The sequence below is a fragment of the Ochotona curzoniae genome, unplaced genomic scaffold (genome assembly GCF_017591425.1).
Source record: "Ochotona curzoniae isolate NIBS_2020 unplaced genomic scaffold, NIBS_Ocur_1.0 contig_4501, whole genome shotgun sequence".
Taxonomy (NCBI): Eukaryota; Metazoa; Chordata; class Mammalia; order Lagomorpha; family Ochotonidae; genus Ochotona; species Ochotona curzoniae.
In genome coordinates this window covers 444,977-465,908 of record NW_024466307.1, presented here as the reverse complement: position 1 = coordinate 465,908, position 20,932 = coordinate 444,977, and the positions used below count along the sequence as shown (strand labels likewise).

At 49.4% G+C, this 20,932-nt stretch overlaps 1 protein-coding gene across 2 annotated transcripts; it reads left to right on the top strand.

Annotated features, from left to right (window-relative positions):
- The first annotated feature begins 63 nt into the window (after positions 1 to 63).
- Positions 64 to 20,683, top strand: POC5 (POC5 centriolar protein). 2 transcript variants are annotated; one of them, XM_040985933.1, is made up of 12 exons: positions 64 to 160; positions 603 to 1,019; positions 2,264 to 2,405; positions 3,973 to 4,056; positions 5,274 to 5,479; positions 7,015 to 7,191; positions 8,656 to 8,760; positions 9,848 to 10,027; positions 11,791 to 11,944; positions 12,708 to 12,988; positions 17,456 to 17,632; positions 20,235 to 20,683. In XM_040985933.1, exons 2-12 carry the CDS (start codon positions 936 to 938, stop codon positions 20,376 to 20,378), a joined length of 1,734 nt encoding a protein of 577 aa, XP_040841867.1. In that variant the 5' UTR covers positions 64 to 160; positions 603 to 935; the 3' UTR covers positions 20,379 to 20,683. The 2 variants fall into 2 exon arrangements, with proteins under 2 accessions (XP_040841867.1, XP_040841866.1); XM_040985932.1 differs by having other exon boundaries at positions 68 to 160; positions 924 to 1,019; positions 12,708 to 12,979.
- Positions 20,684 to 20,932: the final 249 nt, after the last annotated feature.

Here is a 20,932-nt window from a genome sequence, read left to right as displayed (position 1 = left end):
CGCCCTTCGGGACGGCCGCGCAGGAGGCGGGACCGAGAGAACTCCGGCTTCCGGCTACCGGCTGTGGGTGCCCCGCGGGCTTCCGCGACAGTTAGGGGCAGGTTCCCGGGGCGGACGCTGCTGCCCGCAGCTGTCGTGGGTGTGCTCGGCGGTGAGAACGGTGAGCGGCCGGCGTGGGGTCGGGGTCCGGGCGGCGGCGTGCGCCCCAGCGCGGGAGCGAGGGTCCGGAGGCTGTGCGCCGGGGGTGCGCCGACCCTGCCCGCCCGGAGCGGCCTGCCCGTGTCCAGCACCTCAGACGCCCGAGCCCGCGGTGTCCCAGGGTCCCTGTGCGGCGTGAGCAGACCCCGCCGGCACGGCTTTTAGGGGGCCGGAAGTACTCTCGCTGCGACTTCCTTTGGCCCTCCGAGCCCCCTTGATGTCCCCTCGGCTCTAACCGCCCACGGACACGCCTCCTCAGCTGCCTCCCGGCCGGCACAACAATCTCCCAGGCGACCCCGCGTGGCCCCAGGCGGCCACCTGCTGCCCACAGGCCCCGGGCCGCCGGCCCTGCCCCCTGCGCGGTGCCTTCACCTTGCACCAGGTCCGAGGGCCGTGTTTGTCAGGAAGAGCCCGTGAAGACAAGTGCTGGGCGTAGGCGCCCCTGCTGCCGCCAGACACGTAAACGTGCTTTTACTGTCTGCTAGCAGTTCTTCCGGGCAGGTATCTGGATGTGTGTCGTTGTTGTAAAGCTTCTTCCTCTTAAAACGCTATTCCGAGGAAGGGGATGTTGCAGGGGTTAGCCTGCTGCCTTTGCAGTGGCGCCTCTGCCTTCTCCCACCTGGTCCAGGGCTTTGCCGGCAGGGATGGTGCCGGTTGGTTGCTGCCTGAGCATTTTCCTTTAGATAAGTCGAAGGAAAAGCTGATCAACTTGCATTGCTTCCTAGAGTTTGAGCACAATGTCATCTGATGAGGACAAACGTGCATTCGCGGTGACACAGGGTAACTCGGACCCTGCCAGTTCTGTCTCCACAGACCTTCAGGTAGGAAGCGCGTCCTGAGTGGGGCCTTCATCTGAGCAAGGGGAAATGGGAGGGAAGGACTTCTCTGCTCACTGACTCCATTCCAGATGGGTCCTTTCAGGTTAGGAATCTCTGTTGTAACTTCCTTTGTGCAGAGGCTTCCACAGGCACCAGGGAGGAGGATGGAAATACTTCTGCTTTCACTTTTAATGCAGATTATCCCGTTGTCAAAGGCTCCATAGCTCCCCTGGCTCCCTGGTGTGCCGCTTGCCAGGACCCACCGCAAGGGCCAGCTCCTGGCTGGGGCAGGTGGACCGGCAAGCAGCCACAGCAGCCATGGAGACACCCTGTATGTGGAGTGCTTCACTTTGCTCTCTTCGGAAAGTTCCATCAGCAGGAGTGTGGGTTCAGATTCCTGGGGCAAATCATAAGGTTTATAGTGACATCACGTAACAGAGAAAAGACTACATGGTGTATCCAGAGTAAGTGACCGACATTGCATTTTGAGAAAAGCTTTAGGGAAATACTTTATGAAATAAAAGCTCTTTTAACAGAATTTGTACATGCAGAAATTGGGAAGGTTTGGGAAACTCTGACCATTTCCTGGGATGAAGGCAGCCTGAGACTGACTAGTGAGGGCTCCTTGCCCCCATCCCCCACCTCATTCCTGGGCCCTTCTTCTCTGCCTGTGCAGGTTCTTCCACACCATAAAATTAAGGTACTAAAATGGACAGCCTTAAGTTGTCTTTTCATCAAGAGATAATGCTTGAAATCCAGACTAAGTCCCCAGGGTGGAGCTGGCATTGTAGGGCAGTGAATTAAGCTATACCTGCAATACCATTGTTCCATATGGTTACCAGTTCAAGTCCTAGCTGCTCCACTTTCAATCTGGCCTCCTGCTAGTAGCTTAGGAAAAGCAGTGGAATGTGGCCCTGACACCCATGTGGGACCTGGATGAAGCTGGCTCTTAGCCTTTGTTTGACTGGGGCCTGGCCACCGTGGGCATCTTGGTAGCTTTTTAGTAGCTTGTCCCTGTTCAGTCAAACTGATCTGAATAATAAAAACTGTGTGTTGTGTTGACTCAAAAATGGTTTGTGGGAGTGAGGGCTGCGTGCTGTGCTGTGCTGTGCTGTGCTGTGCTGTGCTCAGCAGGTGTGGCTCCCGTGGCCATGTGGCAGCGTGTGGGTGCTGTGCTGTGCTCAGCAGATGCAGCTCCTGTGCCCGTGTGGGTGCTGTGACACGGTGCTCACGCCCACCTCTTGCAGGAGGAGTACGAGGAGCTGCTGCGCTACACTCTAGTGAATCCACATGCCGACCCTGGTGTATATCCATCGTCTCACCCTCGGGGGGAAGCGGTGCCTGACGCTAGAATTTCTACGGCAGTTAGTAGCATTCTTCATCATCAAGGTTATGTATATCTTTTAAGATACCTCTTTTTTTTAAAGATTTCTTTATTTGTATTGGAAAGTTGGAGATACAGAGTGAAAGATCTTCCATCTGCTGGTTCACTCCCCAAGTGGCTGCAATGATTGGAGCTGAGTCAGTCTGAAGCCGGGAGCCAGGAGCTTCTTCCGGGTCTCCCACACAGGTACAGGGTGCCAAGGCCCTAGGCTGTCTTCCACTCAGACTGGCACCTACATGGGATCCTGGCACATGCAAGGCAAGGACTTCAGCCACTGGGCTAGCATGTCAGGCCCTGAGACAGCTCTTAATTGAAGATACCACTGGGCTGAGTGATGCTGCTGTTTGGGGATGTGCTTGTCCCCCCACCATTGTTGGCACTTCTAGATCAGTAGGCGGACTTTTCACATTTCAGTATTATTCCTGGCCCTGACAGGGGAGGCACCTAAATTTTTATTTGAACTTCACTTGCCTCTTTTTTTGTGAAAAGTAATGAAACTAGGGCTGCTACCACCTATAACATCGGGCATCTCACATTGGCATCAACTCAGTCCCCTCCTGCTCTGCTTCCAATCCATCTCCTTGCTGTCACATCTGGGGAAATGGCCAAAGACAACCCAAGTGTCTGCCTGTGCCAGTTGTGGAGCTCCAGACAAGAGTTCCAGCCTCCTGGCTGTGGCCTGGCCCAGACCTGGCTATGGGCAGCCATTGCAGAAGTGAACCAGTTCACGGAGGAGTCTGTTCTCTCTCTCGGTAACTCTGCCTTTCAAATAAAAATACAAATCTTGAAGAAGTGATAGAGGTAGAGCAGACAGCCAAGGTGCAGTCTGAGTGGAATGTGTTGCCTCAGCATGCCTACTCCCAGGTGACCCCATGCCTAGGAAGAAGGTAGTCCTTCAGGGGCCCTCCAAGCTGCCTGGAGTACTTGTTAGCATATGTGTCTGGACTTGCAGCTTGGCCCGAGTCTTCCCCCGTCAGATGGAGCCAGTCGTGGGCCACACCAAGCACAAGCTCGAGAGCCAACACAAACAGGTGTGGGTTGAGGGAGAGTGATAGCGGTTGAAGGATGGAAGTCTCTTCTGCCTGTTCTCTCTGTATTTGTGAAGTGCGCGGCTGCAGCAGTCCTCTCTGAAGACATGGACATGGTCATAGCATGCATACCACTGCTGGGCTCCCAGTGGGTCACAGCCCTGGGGAGTGCTATGGACACTGCTGTGTGTTGTGACTCAGTCGTTGGTCAGCTGTGTTGGGACCACAAAAGGAACTGTAGGCCCAGAGCCTTCAGAAGTCCAGTGTGTTCAGAGCTGTAACCCGGGATTCACTCTCTGCCTGTCACTGAGGATGAGGCGTTTGGTTATGTGGAAGCTGCTACCTCCCTCTCCTGAACTCAGGAGGCTCTCAGGAGATGTGCACTGCGTGCTCAGGCCTGATGTGGCAGAGGCCAGCCTGGGGCTGCCCTCATGACAGTTGTACAGTTGTCTCCAAGGACCAAGGACAGGGCTTTTGTTTCCTCTGTGCATGCAGTGAATGAAGAGTGGTTTGGTTAATTTAACAAAACTTTTCTTTTTGACAGGAAACAATCCTGTGATCAGAGAAGTGGGGATTGATGTTGGAAAAGGAAGTGATTTGAATGCTTCAGGTCATTCGAAGACAGATGGTATGGCTTTTCTCGGCTCGCTTTCGTTAATATGCAGCTTATTTACGACTAATGCAGTAAGAGGAGCAACAGTTTCAGTATACTACTTATTGGAAAGATTTTTAAATGTTACTGTTGCTAATGTAAGTGATAATATTTAAGGTAATTTCCTAAGATTCAAAAATAGTAGAATTAACACAAGTTAATATGTCATAATATGTGACACCTTGTTTTTTAGGATTCAGTGAAGTGTTAATAGATTTGCAAGTGTTGGAGGGAGTAGGCATCCAGCTGGGTGACTGAGATGCCCCCTCGGACTCTGTGTCCACCCTTGAAGTGCCCTGGGTTGAGTCTTTCCTGCTGGGGCACTCCCAGGAGGTGGCAGGCAGGTGATGGTTCCAGTACTTTGATTTCTACCGCCCACATGGGGGAACCAAAACAAGTTCCAGGCTCCTGGCATATCCTGCCCCAGTGTTGGCTGTGGTGGCATTTGAGGGTGAACAGTAGATGAAAGTTCTCTCTCTCCCTGCCTTTCACATAAAATGAAACATAAAAATTGAAGCGAGTTCTAATATGAGACTGAGGCGTCTTCCTGGCGTGCTGAGAGTACTTTTCTTGCTGTGTGACTCAGTGTGATGGGTGTGGATCCCATGTTAGAAGGCATCTCCTCACTGGGGACTGAGAACCTCAGCAGTGCCATCTCAAGTTCATGCTGTGTGTTTTAACGCTGACCTTCCCCTTTTTGAGGAATTGGGAGTTGTGCTCTTTGGGTGACAGCCCCATGCTGAATTTTCCTTTGTTTATCCTTGAAGAGAGGAAAGCCCCAGCCCACCCCGTCTTGGTCTCAAGGACCTCACAGTGTGAGAAGTGATGGGCGTCTCTTGTCCCCAAGTCTGCAACATAAACCTCTGATGAAACATTGGCCTTTGTGCCTTGTGCTGTCAGAGTAGATACAGCTCTTGTGCACACAGGCCAGGAGTGAGAGCGGGGGCATCCTGACATACCTGTGTGTTGGAGACTGCCCAGCTGCCTTATCTCTGGTCACTGCCTGCCGTCTCTGTGTGCAAGCACAGTTGGCACAGCAGTATTGTGGTTTCAGGAGCAGGGGAGGTGCGGCTCATCCCCCATGGCATCTGGGTGAGACTCGGGGAGCACAGGGTGTGCAAGCAGTCATTTGCTGCCATGCGGAATGTGGGGGTGGTTGTCGTGCCACAGCAGGTCCTTCTCCTGTGTTCCAGGGTCATCGCCCACACTGTCACCAAGGAAGCCTTCTCACCCGGTCATGGACTTCTTCAGTTCCCATCTGCTGGGCGATTCTTCCTCCCCAGGAACAACCTCCAGCCACACAAATGCCCGTGATGGGGGTGTGGGCGAATTCCTCATCTCTGAAGAAAACCTGCAGACGGTGGAGAACGTCTTTGACCTCTGGAGCTCAGGCCTGAAGGTACCACCACGTGTGACTTCCTACTAGTTGCTTCTGTTCTTCATGGAAGGTGTTTCTTGGCCTCAGCTAAGAATGTGAGAAGCTCTTAAGCTTCCTGAGGACTCTACACAGGATCCCAACTTGGGAGTGTTTCCATCTGGAATGTCCCGGGACCTGCAGCTCTGGGCTCAGAATTTCTGTTCCTTGGGGGCGTCCAGCAGTGAAACAGCTGCATGGCGACTGTGCAAGCCCTGCTGACCTCCTCGTCCTTGCTTACCATTTAGGAACAGTGAAAGTCGGCATTCGGCCAGACACCCACAGCCTTTGTCAGAGCGCCTGGCTGGGGCGAGTCCCAGCCCCTCTGCTTTCTGTCCAGCTTCCTGCTGCTGGGCAGCACGGGAGCCAGCAGGTGAAGGCTGAAGCCCTTGGGTCCCTGCCACCGCGTGGGACATGACACCTTGCTGTTGGAAGTATTTGAGGGGTGAACCAGCAAATGGAAAATCTCTCCAAGCTTCCTGTCTCTGTCTCTCTGCCTTTAGTACTAAACAAATACATGAAAATTTTTTTGAATGTAGAAAATGGTGGTTTTTCTAAAATAGTTTTAAAACAATGAATGTTCACAAACATGAAGAAATTACAATCATGTGCATTTTGTGGGATTTATATTTCTCCCCAGTTGGAGAAATATTTCTAGAAATAATCTTCTGCCACAGTGTCTCCCATTTTCTTCCTTGGAACTGGCTGCACACTTTTGATCATAGTTCTAAGTTCCCCTGAAGTGTGGGCCCCTCGCAAGCAGAATGTCCTCTCTTCGAGTGAATATTATGTATAACATTCGAGCGGCGTAGGAGGGCTGCGCACCTGGCTGTAGGCGGACCACTGGCCTGGGGGGAGCCACGTGTCCAGCTTGCTCATGCCCTTTGCCTGTGTGTTGGCAGGGCTTCCTGGTCCTTAATAGCCCAGCCCAGGCCGAGTATCCTGCGTTTCTCTTTCCTGTTCCCTATTCAAGAAAAAAAAAGAGAAAAAGTACTAAGATGTACTTATTTATTTGAAAGGCAGAGTGACAAAGATCTTCCACCCACTGGTTCACACCAAATGCCTACATCAGGGCTAAGCCAGGAACTTAGTCCAGGTCTTCCACAGTCACGGTAGGACGCACACAGGTGAGCCAGCACCTGCTACCTCCCGGTGCGTGAGCAGGAGGCTGAACCAGAAGTGGAGGGGCCAGGACTCGAGCTTATTGGATACAGGATGTGTGGCTTCATTTGTTGGGCAACCACACTTGTCTTCCTGGTCCATCTTGACGTGAACTTTCATGTCCTGGAGCAGATGGACGAACTTTGTGAATGAAACAGTGGTGTTTTCTAAATGACAACAGGTTTCCTAAGAGAAACTTAAGACAGGCGGAGGTTGATGTCTCAGTGTGGTGGTTGTGAACTTGCACACGTCCTCATTGGTGCTCAGAGGCTGATTGCCCATTCCAGAACTTTTTTAATGCTTAATATTTTTGGAGATTTAGGACACATTAGCAAACCAAACATTGTGTTTATTTTCAGACAAATATTATTTCTGAGCTAAGTAAATGGAGACTTAACTTTATTGACTGGCACCGAATGGAAATGAAAAAGGAGAAGGAAAGACAAGCAGCCCATGTACAACAACTGAATGACCAGATCCGTGATTTGAAGGAGCTGCAGAAGGCCTTCGAGGTCTCCCTGGGGAGAAAAGATGAGGTCTTGTTCTTTTTCTTTTTCCTTTTTTTAAAATTATTTTTTATTATTGTTTTATGATACAGTTCCATAGGCTCTGGGATTTCCTGTCCCCCCCTCCCAAGTTTCCTCCCTCCCCCATTGATTTCCCCTCTAGTATTACAATGGGTGGTCCTTCGTGAAGTCATAAGTCCATCATGCTGTTTTTGAGGTGTTTCCCAACATTGTAGGCATGGACAGTGTCAGAGAGTCCAGCATCCTACTGTCAGGATATTTTCAACTGTTTCACTGGGAGTCCATCTTTGGTCTGGACACAGAGAGACATACTGCACTTTATCTCTATGTGAACATACCAGTCTGTGCTACGCTTCTATTAAACATCCCATTAAATACAGAGCTGGTGAATATAGCCAGAGGTGTTTTTTTCTTACTCTAACAAGTGGCAGCTGTCTTGCCAAAACTAAATTGCAGGAATAAGTGATTGTTAAGTTCATAAAGGAGAGTAAGAAAGAGTAATTTCTTTTTTTTTTTTTTTAAAGATTTGTTTTTATTGGACAGTCAGATATACAGAGAGGAGGAGAGACAGAGAGGAAGATCTTCCGTCCACTAGTTCACTCCCCAAGTGACTGCAAAAACTGGAGCTAGGCCGATCTGAAGCCAAGAGCCTGGAGCTTCTTCCAGGTCTCCTACACAGGTGCAGGGTCCCGAAGCTTTGGATCGTCCTTGACTGCTTTCCCGGGGCACAAGCAAGGAGCTAGATGGGAAGTGGTGCTGCCAGGACATGAACCGGTACCCATATGGAATCCTGGCACATGTAAGACAAGGACTTCAGCCACTAAGCTACCACACTGGGCGCAGGAGGATCATTCCAAAAGTGATGGATTAACACAGGTGCGGCTGCAGGATTTCTTCACTGTGAGACCAGCAGTGTGATGTCACTGACTCTGGTGGTCCTGGTGTTAATACATGGGTCTTCATTTCATTAATACACACAGGAAATACTGTTTTTCTTGCTTTCTATTAGACTTCTGAAAATTTGAGTCTGTAGTTCAAATGTGTGCTAACTTTTCCTCTCATATTTGCACCTTGAACAGAGTGGGTTGGCCGCCAGTCCGTGTTATGGGCAGTACCATGGTGACACAGCAGAGGAGTAGGGGCATGGCTCATTGATCATGGTTTTTTGTGATTGTATACATTATTTTGGTCTTGTGCTTCAGATCAGCTCCAGCCATTGCGGCTACTTGGGGCGTGAATTAGCAAACCGAAAATCTTCCTCTCTCTCCTCCTCCGCTCTGTATATTTGCCTTCCCAATAAAATAAATAAATATTTTTTTAAAAAATGAAAGTCTTTAAAACATCATAGGTTGTTTGGGTGACAGGAGAATTGATACTTAGCCATTCTGTGAAGCATGTTGTGACCAATGCGAAGATCTCTGAATGAGTTGCTGCTGTTCCCATCATGTTAATTGGAATAACTGTTGTTGACAGGTGATTGCCAGCTTGTCTCATGCCGTGGGCAAGCAGAAGGAGCGCATCGAGGTCATGAGAACCTTCTTCCACTGGCGCATTGGTCATGTCAGGTCCACCCAGGACGTAAGTTTGAAAAGAGGAAGCAGATGAAGCTGGGAACCAGTTACCAGAGCTCCTGTAGAGGTCAGAGAGGGTCTGTCTGCTTCTCCCCAGTCGGAGTGAACTGTGTTCAGATCACTCGCCTTTCAGAGGAGCTGGTACCTCAGACACAGGATTTGTTAGCAGTCAGCATAAGGGTTGTACCTAAGACACAGACCATCTGCCACCACAGAACCCTTAAAACAGACTATTGCCTTCTTGATACACTGCAGGCTGCCTAGAGCATAAGTGTTGTAGAGACTTGGAATGAGAATCTCAGCAGTCATGTTTGTGTAGCTTTGTTTAAATTATCCTTAGTTAATAGTATACATTTAAGCTTGGACAGAAGATGGAGACCCATGAAGGACAGACAGACCTGTAGGTGTGAGCGGACAGGTGGCTTCCATGTGTGTTCGTCGAGCCACGTCCAGGTGTTGGAGGAGAAAACTCTTATTAGGAAATAGAACTTTTCCCTTTTGAAGACTTCCTGTTGTTTTCGTTATTAAGCCCAATAAATCAGATCCACATAAATCATACTGAAATGAGTACTTACACTAAATTTGGAGTTATCTGTCACGCAACATGTGAAAATGTATTTTGTAAATTATCAGCCAGAACATGTGGGGCATAGTTAAGGAAGTCAAGAATTGAATCTAGGTCTTCAGAATTTTAAGTTCCTTTGATAAAACAGTGTAGCTTCCTGCGTGGTTGGGAGGTACCACAGAGCAGAGCAGGGAGAAGGGTTGGATCCACTCTGCCGGGGGAGGACATTGCTGGAGTCTGTATGTCACAAAGGACTTCTTTGTCTCCTCTGATCAGATTAGTTGATTGGCTTAGGGGCAGTGGTGTGATAAGAAGGACCATAGGCCTTTGAGTCAGACAAGTCTGGCATTAGCATCTCCTCCGCCTGGGTGGCAGAGCGCAGGAACCTACCCTCTCTCAGCCTTTTTCCCATGCAGAAGGGAGCATTCCAACAGCTTGGAATTGAGTGAAAGTGTGTGTCCCGGTAGTGTGTCGTTCCTGTCCACACGTTTCCCAGCCCGTAGGCTGCTGATGGGCCGCTCTTGCCTAGATCTATGAAGGCAAGCTAGCTGACCAGTACTTCCGGAGGAACCTGCTGAAGAAGGCGTGGAGGGGCTGGCGTGCTGTGGTACAGAAGAAGTGGAAAGACGTGGTGGAGCGAGCGTGCCAGGCAAGAGCTGAGGAAGTGTGTGTCCAGATCTCCAACGACTATGAAGCCAAAATGGCCATGGTAAACTTTTGCATGATCATTTCTTGTTGAAACAAAGACAGACTCACTGTAACTTTTATTCTTAGCCTCCCTGTTTTTGGTCTCTGTGGCCAAGAATAAAGACTGTAAGCAAAATGTTTATCCTTGGGTTAACACAGATAAACTGCATTCTTATAAGATTACTGTTAAGCAGGTTTTTTTATAAATTGGAATTATTCTCTCATTGGATTTTTTTTAGTTAGTATTTTTTTAAGAGTTATTTTTATTGGGGCCTGGCGTGGTAGCCTAGCAGCTAAGATCCTCGCCTTGCATGCACCAGGATCCCATGTGGGCTCCAGTTCTAATCCTGGCAGCCCTGCTTCCCATCCAGCTCCCTGCTTGTGGCCTGAGAAAAAAGTCCAGGACAGTCCAAAGCCTTGGGACCCTGCACCCGTGTGGGAGACTATTGGAAGAGGCTCCTGGCTTCAGATCGGCAGCTCTGGCCATTGCAGCCACTTGGACAGTGAATCATTGGATGGAGGATCTTCTCTGTCTCTCCTCCTCTCTATACCTAACTTTCCAAAAATTAAGAATATGTATGTTTTTATTGGAAAGGTAGATCAGATTTATGTAGAGAAGAGACAGGAAGATCTTCCATCCACTGGTTCAATCCCCAAATGGCTGTAACAGTTTGAGCTGAGCCTATCAGGAACCAAGAGCTTGTTCCAGGTCTCCCATGCAGATGCATTGTCCCAAAACTGAGCCATCCTCTACTGCTTTCTCAGGATGGGAAGTGAAACAGCTGGGACATGAACCAGTGCCCGTATGCAGTCCTAGCATTTACAATGTGAGGATTTAGTCAACGAGCTATTTTGCCAGGCCCTCTCATTGATGTTTAGTGATAAAATTGTTTTTGTGAAAAAAGTTTGGCATCTAAAATGAAATAAAACACAAAGAATTTATGAAGAATGCAATAGGCCTCTTGCAGTAAAATATTAAAAAGAAAAGTAATATCATTATAACATTAAGTTCTAACTGTTAAGAACAAATTTCATAGCACAAATAGCTTCTGCAGTTCAAAATTGCATGCAAAAAAAATGCAGCCCCTGTAGGCTTGGTTGGCCGAACAGTGGCCTGCCTCGTTTCCCTGCATGGACTTTTTAAGCCATGCCTTCCTGTTTCAGGCACTTTGACTCGCCCTGAAGGATCCAAGGCTGTCTTGTCTTGCAGTGTATTTTGGCTAGTATCCCAATCAGAAATTTTCACAGGAACTGTCAAGTTTCTAAGCAGTCTTCAAAAAGACTATTATAAAACGAAGACAATGGAGGTAGGATAAGTCTTACAAAACAAACTGAGGGGCTGGCATCCCTTACAGGTGCCAGTGCAACTCAAGTGCCGGCTGCTGTACTTCTTACCAGCCACCTGCTAGTGTATGAGGAAGGCAGCTGACAATGGCCCAGTGGTTGGGCCCTGCTACCACATGGGAAACCCAGATGGACTTCTGGATGCCTGGCCAACTACAGCCATCGTGTTCATCTGGGGAGTGAATCAGCAGATAGAAGATGTTTCCATGTTGTTGCTTTGCCTTTCAAAAAAATAATAAATCTAAAATGCATAAGGAGAGAGGTACATGGAGGGTGAAGGACAGACTGCTGCTACGCTAAGGTAACCTGAGTACCACTACTAGATGAGGTAACCCCAGGACTAGTGCTAGACTGAGGTAACCTGAGGACTACCTGCTTTTTACATCAGAATTCTTCCTGGTGTCTCAAATCTTATTTTATTTATTTGATTCCTTATTTTAGTTAACTGGAGCTTTGGAAAATGCAAAAGCTGAGATTGTGAGAATGCAGCAAGAAAAAGAACACTTTGAAGATTCCATGAAAAAGGCCTTCATGAGAGGAGTGTGTGCACTGAACCTGGAAGCAATGACTATATTTCAGAGCAAAGGTGATGCAGGTTGGTGTCTGCAGCCTCTGCCATCTGGGTGGGAGTTGGGGCAGCAGAACTCGGCTGGGCTGACTTTCTCCACTGTAGAAGTGAGCTGTCGTAACGCAGTTAATGTGGTCACAGTACAGTGACTTGCCCCTTTGGGATTCCTGGGCCCTGCCTTGAGGGCATCCACACATATTGTGAGGGTGTTGAGACGGACAGCGCCCTCTCTGAACCGGTCAGAACTTGGAGTGAACCCATGCCGTGGCCCAGACTAGTGCTGGAGCTGCGACCGTGGAGTGTGGTGTACTCCACTCTGGTTGAGGAATTTCATCTTCTCTCTGGAGGAGAGTTTATAGATTTTATTTTTACTATTAAAACTGGTTACAGTGAGTAACAGGAAACTGATTTCTCCTTAATTCTCTGTGACAGGCCCCTGGCGTGCTCTGGCTGACACCGTGTTCCCTGTGGGCTCGCTGGCTCGCAGGGTCCTGTGCACCACTCATCATGTGGACGGGGCTCCCAGGCACGCAATCCTAGCTTAGCCATGACACCTAACTTCCATAACACGTTGGCAGTAACTCTCCTAAAAATTGTTTTTAATTCTCTAAGGAAATCATTCCTCTCCTTTTCCTCAGGTGAAATGGAAGGGTCGGCTATTGCAAGCCTTTGCCCACTTGTGTTGGGGTGGCACACACCCCTGCGTTTTGTTAGGGCCGCAGCTTAGCTGTGCCTCATGCACTGCTTGAGGCTGACAGTGACTGACATGGAGCTGACCTGTGTTCTGCAGGGACGGATGGCACCGGAAACAAAAAGGAGGAGTATGGACCTGGCGCTCCAGGCAAGGAGCACCCTGCTCAGCTGGAGCCCTCAGCTGCGTCCTCTTCCATGGCACCGCCACCGCTGCTGGCCCCAACAGTGGCCGTGGCTGGAGCTACCAGCGTCGCTGCCATCTCCTCTGCCATTTCCACAGCTTCTGCCGGGGCTGCGTCCATGTCCTCTGCTCATGTGCCTGTTTCTGTTCTTGGCACAGGACCCGCTGCTGCCGCTGCAACAGAAGAGGTACAATCAGTGCGAGTGCTATGTTAGGAAAAAGTTAAATTTGTCTATAAAGTGGCTATACTGAACCCAGAACATACTTTTCTATGCAGACCATGCCACAAATATTTAATGTGCGGAGTGGCTACGAAATGAATTGATAATGAAGAGTTTAAACTAGAAGTGCTACCACACTAGTTTAAGTAAAAATAACATTTCGGGGGGGCAGGCATCTGTGGAGCAGCTGGTTATACTGCCACCTGCTGTGTCCACATTCTATTTCGAGGTGCCTGCCTAAGTCCTGGCTGCCTCACTTCTGATCCAGCTTTTTTTTTTAAGATTTATTTACTATTTCTTTTATCTGAGGGGCAGATTTATATAGAGAAGGATAGTCAGAGAAAGATCTTCCATCTGCTGATTCATTCCCCAAATGGCCACAGGAGCCAGGAGCTTCTTCCAAGTTTCTCTCATGTATGCAGGGCGCATATTGCATTGCTTTCCCAGGCTGTTAGGAGGGAGTGGGAGCAGAAGTGGACCAAGTGGGATTCAAACCTACGCATTCAAACTGATGCTGGTAGATTAGCGTACTGTGCCACCACAGCAGCCCCCGGATGCTGCTTCTTAGTAACATGCCTGGAAAGCAGAAGATAGCATGGGTCCTGGGGCTCTGTACCTGCATGGGGACCAGAGCGCAGCCACTGGCTCCTGGCTTCCACCTGCCCTAGCCGTGGCTGTTGAGGAAACCAGCCAGGACAGACACTTTCTCTCTCTTGCTGTCTCTGTTTTTCAAATCTTTGAAAAGAAAAAAAAATTTATTTTGCACTTTTCCAAACTACTCAAGAACAGTAGATTTAATTTGAGAGAGAATTGATAATGCTTTAAGTTTAAGGGTGATCAAATTGTGTTTTTAAGGGCTTAGAGGGCTAATGTGTGTTTAAGTATGTGTTTTCTATCACACATCCCATCTTGAATAGGCTTTACTGTCAATTCAATTCAAATTCAAAGTAGGAAGTGATTTTCCCAAGTTCTGGAATGTGTACTTGAAGTGTTCTGTATGCAGGTAGTCCTCGACCAACTGTGTCCCAGCCTCCTGTTGCGAGCCTGCTTGCTTCACTCAGCATTGGCAGAGAAGATGGAGCAGGCTGCAAACCAAGCTCTCACATTCATGCCTGCTAAATCTTTGTTTTATGTTTCTATTTTTTAATTTATTTGAAGGCACATAAAACAGTTAAGAAGAGATCTTCGATCCACTGCTTTACTCCTCAAATCCCCCCAACATACAGGGCTGTGCCAGGCCAAAGCCAGGAGCATGGAGCTCTGAGCTCTTCTCTGGGTGGCCCCTCACCTGCAGCTCCCAGGGTCGGCTGATGTGGAAGCTGCAGTCAGGACTCAGAACGCAGGCCCTCAGGCACCACTGGGTGGTCCTGCAGCGCCTCCCTGCTGCAGCAGACATGCATCCCAGCTTTGGTCTCAGCACACAGGCAGACATGCGAGCTGTGACTGCTCCATAGTGCCCTGAGGTCACTGGTAGTATGCCAGCTGCCTGAAACTTGCATGTATCAAGAGCTGCTAGCTCTTGCCAAAGGCTGCAGCAGTCCCATTTCTAGTACACACCCCAGAGGCATGAACATGCAGCATTGTTCACAGTAACCTGAGCAGAATCAAATTAGGGTGGAAACTGGCATATAAACACAATAGAGTATTATTCAGCTATAAAAAAGAATGAAGTCAGGGCCCGGCGCGGTGGTGCAAGTGGTTAAAGGTCCTCGCCTTGCACGCCCAGGATCCCATATGGGCGCCGGTTCTAATCCCGGCAGCCCCGCTTCCCTTCCAGCTCCCTGCCTGTGGCCTGGGAAAGCAGTCGAGGACGACCCAAGGCTTTGGGAACCTGCACCCGCGTGGGAGACCCGGAAGAGGCTCCTGGCTTCGGAGGAAGATCTTCCTCTCTGTCTCTCCTCTCTGTATATCCGCCTTTCCAATGAAAAAAATAATAAAAATAAATCTTTAAAAAAAAAAAAGAATGAAGTCCTGGGCTCAGCACCATAGCCTAGTGGCTAAGTCCTCACTTTTTGTTAAGATTTATCTATTTTTATTGGAAAGTCAGGTTTACAGAGAGAAGGAAAGACAGAAATATCTTCCGTCTGCTGGTTCACTCTCCAGGTAGCTGCAACAGCCAGAGCTGAGCTGATCCAAAGCCAGGAACCTACCTCCTCCAGGTCTCCCACACAGGTGCAGGGTCCCAAGGCTTTATGGTTCTTCCTCAGCTACTTTCCCAGGCCACAAGCAGGGGGCTGGATGGGAAGTGGATTAGCCAGGACATGAACCGATGCCCAGAAGGGATCCTGGCTGGAGCTCAAGAAGGGTGCATGGAGTAGGCATAAAAGGAAAACAAATGGACCACTATGATTTCAAGATCACAATGGACAGTGCAAGAAAGCTGTCCCCTTTATTTATGCAGAAGCAGTCACAAGCTCTGGCATAGACTTTTTACGTCGTGGTGAAGTGGGTGTTTCCAAGGATAATTCCTCGCAGCTTTGCCTGTAGGGGAACAGTTCTCCACACAACCTTTGTGTTCTCCATACCCACTGCACGGACCCCGGTACTGGTACATGCAAGGCAAGGATTTAGCCACTAGGCTACCGCGCTGGGCTCACCCACTACTAAAAATTTAATTATCTATGATCACTTTAACACAAAAAATGAGCTACTATGTAAATGATACATTCCATTTGCTATTTATTCTGTGAAAGGTGCACAAGGCTGAGCATACATAGGGGAACTTTGGCTTAGAAAGACTTGGCACACCAACATTGTGGTGTAGCTGCCTAAGCCTCTGGCTGTGGTGCCAGCGTCCCATATGGGCACTGGTTTGAGTCCTGGCTGCTCCACTTCCAATCCATCTCCCTGCTTGTGGTCTCTGGGACAGCAGTAGGAGACAGTGCAAATGCTGGGGCCCTTGTGCCCATGTGGGAGACCCAGAAGAAGCTCCTGGCTTCTGGCTTCTGCCTGGCCCAGCCCTGGCTATGGGGGCCACTTGGGGAATGACCCAGCAGATGGAAGATCTGTCTCCTAGGTCTGTAAATGCCTTTCAAAGAGACCGAAGTCCAGCCCTTCCACCTGATGAGACATGTTTGTCTTCCGTGATCACACAAGGAATCGTGATGTGGTCAGATTGTCTTGTTTAGATAGGACAGCTGTATGCATGGCCATGGGACTTGGATGTGTTAGGAAGCAGTGAATGAACACATCTAAATTTGTTAAATAATTTGATCACCACACATTTTTAAAATTTGCTTATTTGAGAGGCAGAGTGACAGAGCTGTTTTCCCTAACAGTGACACTCAGGGCTGGGCCAGGCTGCAGGCCTCCATCCTGGTCTCCCCTGTGAGGAAGAGTCCCAAGTCCTTGAGCATGTGAGCAGGAAGCTGGACCGGAAGAGGAGCAGTCTGAACTTTTGCTGTCCCCACTGTGCCACACTGCCAGCCCCAAAGTCATCCTTCCAACATGAGTCACACTTGATGCATTTCTGTAAAGCAGAGTGTGAACGGAACCTTCTGGGATTTCTCCCTCCCCTTGACTGAGCGGCAGTGTTTACACATCACTCAGAGCCCCCACGTGGTTCCAGAACGGGTCTCCACCAGCTGCTCCTGCCAGCCTCCAGGTTGCTGCAGACAGAAACAATAGCCTTTGAAAGCTGACGGCTCCTGGCAGGGCAGTGCGGGATGGCAGCCTCCGTCACCCCCAGAGCCGCTCTCCCAACCCACCAGAATTCTTGCTTGCATCTCATGACCCTTTCTGAAGGCTTCTCAGCATGACTGGGTAAACCCTAATTAATTTTATATGTTAAAGGAACTGTTAAGAATCCTGAGCAGTGTATAAAATTTTTAAAAAGTATTTTGTACTTGAGAGATAGGTAGAAAGAGCTCCCACCTGCCCACATGCCTGTAGCAACCGATGCCTGGTAAGGAAGGATAAGCCAGAAACAGGAACTCAGTTCTGTCCCTTAGATCTTACCTGCACAGCAGACTGACACCACATCCACACTGAAATCTGGTGCTGGTTGGATGTGAGGACATGAGGCAGTCACTTCCGGAAGCCAGTGCAGCATGCACGGGCCTCGCCTTGACACTGCAGCCTCCTGGAAGCCTGCTGCTTTGGAGCTGGCTCTAAGAACAGCAAACTCCCGGCAGCCCAGTGCTCAGGCATAGGGGGCCTGGGTGTGTGTTTGCTGTCCCCGGCACCCCAGCGCTGATGTGGGGGCTGTGTGTGTGTGTGTGTGTGTGTGTGTGTGTGTGTGCGCTGCTTGTCCCCCAGAAGCCAATGCTCAGACGTAGAGGGGTCTGGGTGTGTGTGCTGCTTGTCTTGGGTTTTATTTTTTCTATATTAAGGTGGTGGAATAAGGAATAATTTTTAAGTACTGTGTTTTCTCCCTGAGGGTAGACTGGAAGTCGGGCACAGTTTGCCTGAATGTCCCCAATGGGCTCTTTTTGTCGTTTCTAGTATGTGCCAAGAGTCATCACATCCGCACAGCAGAAAGCAGGGAGGACCATCACAGCCCGGGTCACGGGGAGGTGTGACTTTGCCGCCAAGAGCCGAGTCAGCAGCAGCCTTGCCATCATGGGTGTGTCTCCGCCCATGAGCTCCGTGGTCGTGGAGAAGCACCACCCAGTCACAGTGGTAAGACCCATGGATGGAATCCACAGGGAGACCACGCGGGGCATGGCGTGATCTCCGGCAGCTTTGTGTTCCCTGTTGGAAACTGATTTCCGACATTTCCTCCGAACAGCGTGAGAACTGTCAGTGACAGTGACATTCAGAAGGGCAAGATGCATAGTGGATTTTTAAGATTGATGTATTTATTTGAAAGAGTTGCAGAGAGAAAGGGGAAGATGAGGGAAGGAGACAGATATTCAGATCTTGCATCCACCAGCTCACCATCAGTGGCCTCAGTCCCCAGGCTGGGCCAAACCAAATCCAGGAGCTTCATTCTGGTCTCCTGCATGTCAGTAGCAGGGGCCCAAGTATGTGGGCTGCCTCCACTCCTTCCCCTGGGCTAGGACACGCATCCATGTGGGATCTCCATGTGGCAGGCAGCAGCTTTGCCCCTGTGCCACAGCGCTAGCTCCCTGGAAATGAATGTTTTAGTTGATTCAAAAAACCATAACTGTATCCAGATACTGACATAGCAAGTATCTGATTACCAAAGAAATTTTCTATAATTTCTAACTTTTGGGTTGTTTGTTTTTTAGCATCACATTTGTTTTTCTTCATTGTAGTTGTTAACATATTTCAAGTTTAAAAAAAAAACTCAGGTTGCAGAAACTCCTGTGATGCAAAGGGAAGTGTGTGGATGTTGCAGGGCAAGCAGGCTGAGCGTGAGCTCACGCTGCAGGAAGGCCACATACAGATTATGTTGTCTGGGAAAAGGAGAATGTGAAAGCGAGATGTGTAAAGACATTCGTCAGCTCATAACATAGTGTCATAGACACAGGACAGCACCGGGTGTCATGGTTGTCTTGTGACTTTGGAATAGATCCCCAGCAGGCATTTGGCAGAACAAACAGCCAATACGCTCTGTGGAGCACATGTCTAGATTCAAGCATGTGAGTTCAAGTCCCGCCGCTCCCAACTAATGCGCCTGGGAAGCAGATGTGACTGGCTCAGGTCCTTGGATCTCTGCCCCCGGTGGGAGACCCCAGTTGGGTTCCCTCGTCCCGGGTCTGTGCTGACTGAGCCCTGGTAAAGCAGCACCTGGGACAAGAGCTGGTAGAAGGAGAGCTCGTCTCCTGCTCGCTCGCTTATACTCTGCCTCTCAAAACAGTGAACAAAATGTTTAATATTACCAGTAAACAGTTTCCCTGTATCTGCGTGTTTATGTGCTTATAAGATGGAGATCACAGCAGTAGATCTCTGAGGCACAAACTTGCATGTTTATTTTTAACCATGGGAAAATTTGTTTCTGTAGCAGTGTAGGAATTCATATTTTATAGAAGAAAAATCAATCCCTGTTGGTGATGTCATCTGGTGTGCCACCCCTGCACCTTCAGGCTATGCCAGAGAGCTGCCAGCCATCTGAGCATCCATGTGCACCTTTGGGCAGTGCAACCCTGGCTCACGCCCAAGCCAGCAGCCGGGAGCTTCATCCGTGCCTCGAAGCACTTGGGCCGTCTTCCGCTGCTTTCCAGGCACATTAGCAGGGAGCTAGATGGGAAGTAACTGCTGGGGCTAGAACCCACCAACCATATGGGACACTGGTGTCACAGGTGCTGTCTTAACTCACTGTACCACAACACGTTTTTTTAAAAAACTGGCTCTTCATTTCTGAAGTGCTTACTGTGACTGCTTTGACAAAATAGATATAATTTTACTTGCAATATTTTTTAAATTACTTTTCTGAATGAAGCAACCTGGTAGAAATCTGGACCGAACACTCCCCTGCTCCTAAGATGCTGCCTCAGGTGGAGTAGGCCCTGTAAGCACGTGTCAGTCATTTGAGTCACAAGTCATGTGTATAGTGCACCTGTGCACATTACAGCACGTGAACAGGTCACACAGGGCGACTGAGTATGAGGGCCTGGGCTCTGGGCAGCTGCTTGCTTTCACCGTGTCCACTGAAACACGGTTTCTTTTTTCTTTTTTAAAGATTTATTTATTTTATTGGAAAGGCAGATGTACAGAGAGGAGGAGAAACAGAGAGGAAGAGCTTCTGTCCAATGATTCACTCCCCGAGTGGCCGCAACGGCCGGTGCTGCGCTAATCCAAAGCCAGGAGCTAGGAACTTTTTTCCAGGTCTCCCACGCAGGTGCAGGGTCCCAAGGCTTTGGGCCGTCCTCGACTGCTTTCCCAGGGCACAAGCAGGGAGCTGATTGGGAAGTGGGGCTGCCGGGATTAGAACCGGCACCTATATGGGATTCCAGCAAGTTCAAGGCGAGGACTTTAACCATTACACTATTGTGCCGGACCCTGAAACATGGTTTCTAGCCATCTGGCTGTACTTGTGCCCGATGTCAAGGGAGCACCTTGCTTCGGGGAGTCCTCCACTTGGGTTTTGTCAACCCTGGGGTGAGCTGCATCAGCAAGAACCAGACCACAGGGTTCAGGAGGAAGCTGGACGGCACGAGGGATGGGGTCTGATCCCACCTGCGTTGCCTTGGCCTTTGCGAGCCATGGGGGCAGGGAGAGGGACATTCCTGAGTGGACACTGGATCCTGTCACGGTGGGGGGGGTGGCAGGGCACAATACCTTGTGGGATTGATGAAGCCAACTTTTCTCTTTTTAGCAGACCATTCCTCAGGCAACTGCAGCCAAGTACCCACGGACTGTGCCCCCTGAGGGCAGCAGCTCAGCCTCCCGGCCTCTGGGAACCAGACCCACCCATCCCCACATCCTGGGCAGCGTTCAGTCCATCAAAGTGGTTGACTGAAGGGCCACATGCCAGGGAGGTGGCCCGTTGCTCTGCCTTCACTCTTCAGCAGCCTCCCTGATGGAGCATCTCGGCTTCCAGGACTACAGGAGACTTTGAAGCTACACCAGCCTTTGTAATATGTAGAAGTTAGTTTAATATTATTTTATTTAAGAAATTAAGTAAAACTTGCTTAATTTTTTAAAACAGGAACTTCATTTTTTATCTTACTGAGCTTGTTGATTCCGTCATGTTTATGAAGCCTGTTTCTTGGCATCATTTCTGAGGACTGGAATATGTCCAGTGTATACCCACTGTACTAGAACAGTCATCAGAGCTGGTGGGAACGGGAATCATTTTACATTGAAAAGATGAAGACGAGGAGTACCACTGGCACTTTTGTCACAAAGCTTTTGGTAGCTGTGATGTATTAGTTGCCTTCCTGGGACCCTGACAGGGGAATCAGGGGCTGTGACCCCACAGGAAGTCTAATACACAAGCCCAGGAACAGTCATGGAAGCTTCCAGAAGCTTCCTGGGCTGTGTCTGACACCGTCTGCCTCCCTCACAGATCAC

Coding starts and splice junctions, on each gene's coding strand:
- POC5 (XM_040985933.1), top strand. CDS start 936: ATGTCATCTGATGAGGACAAACGTGCATTCGCGGTGACACAGGGTAAC. Junction 2,406..3,972: donor TAGCATTCTTCATCATCAAG/GTTATGTATATC, acceptor TCTTTTTGACAG/GAAACAATCCTGTGATCAGA. Junction 11,945..12,707: donor TCAGAGCAAAGGTGATGCAG/GTTGGTGTCTGC, acceptor TGTGTTCTGCAG/GGACGGATGGCACCGGAAAC.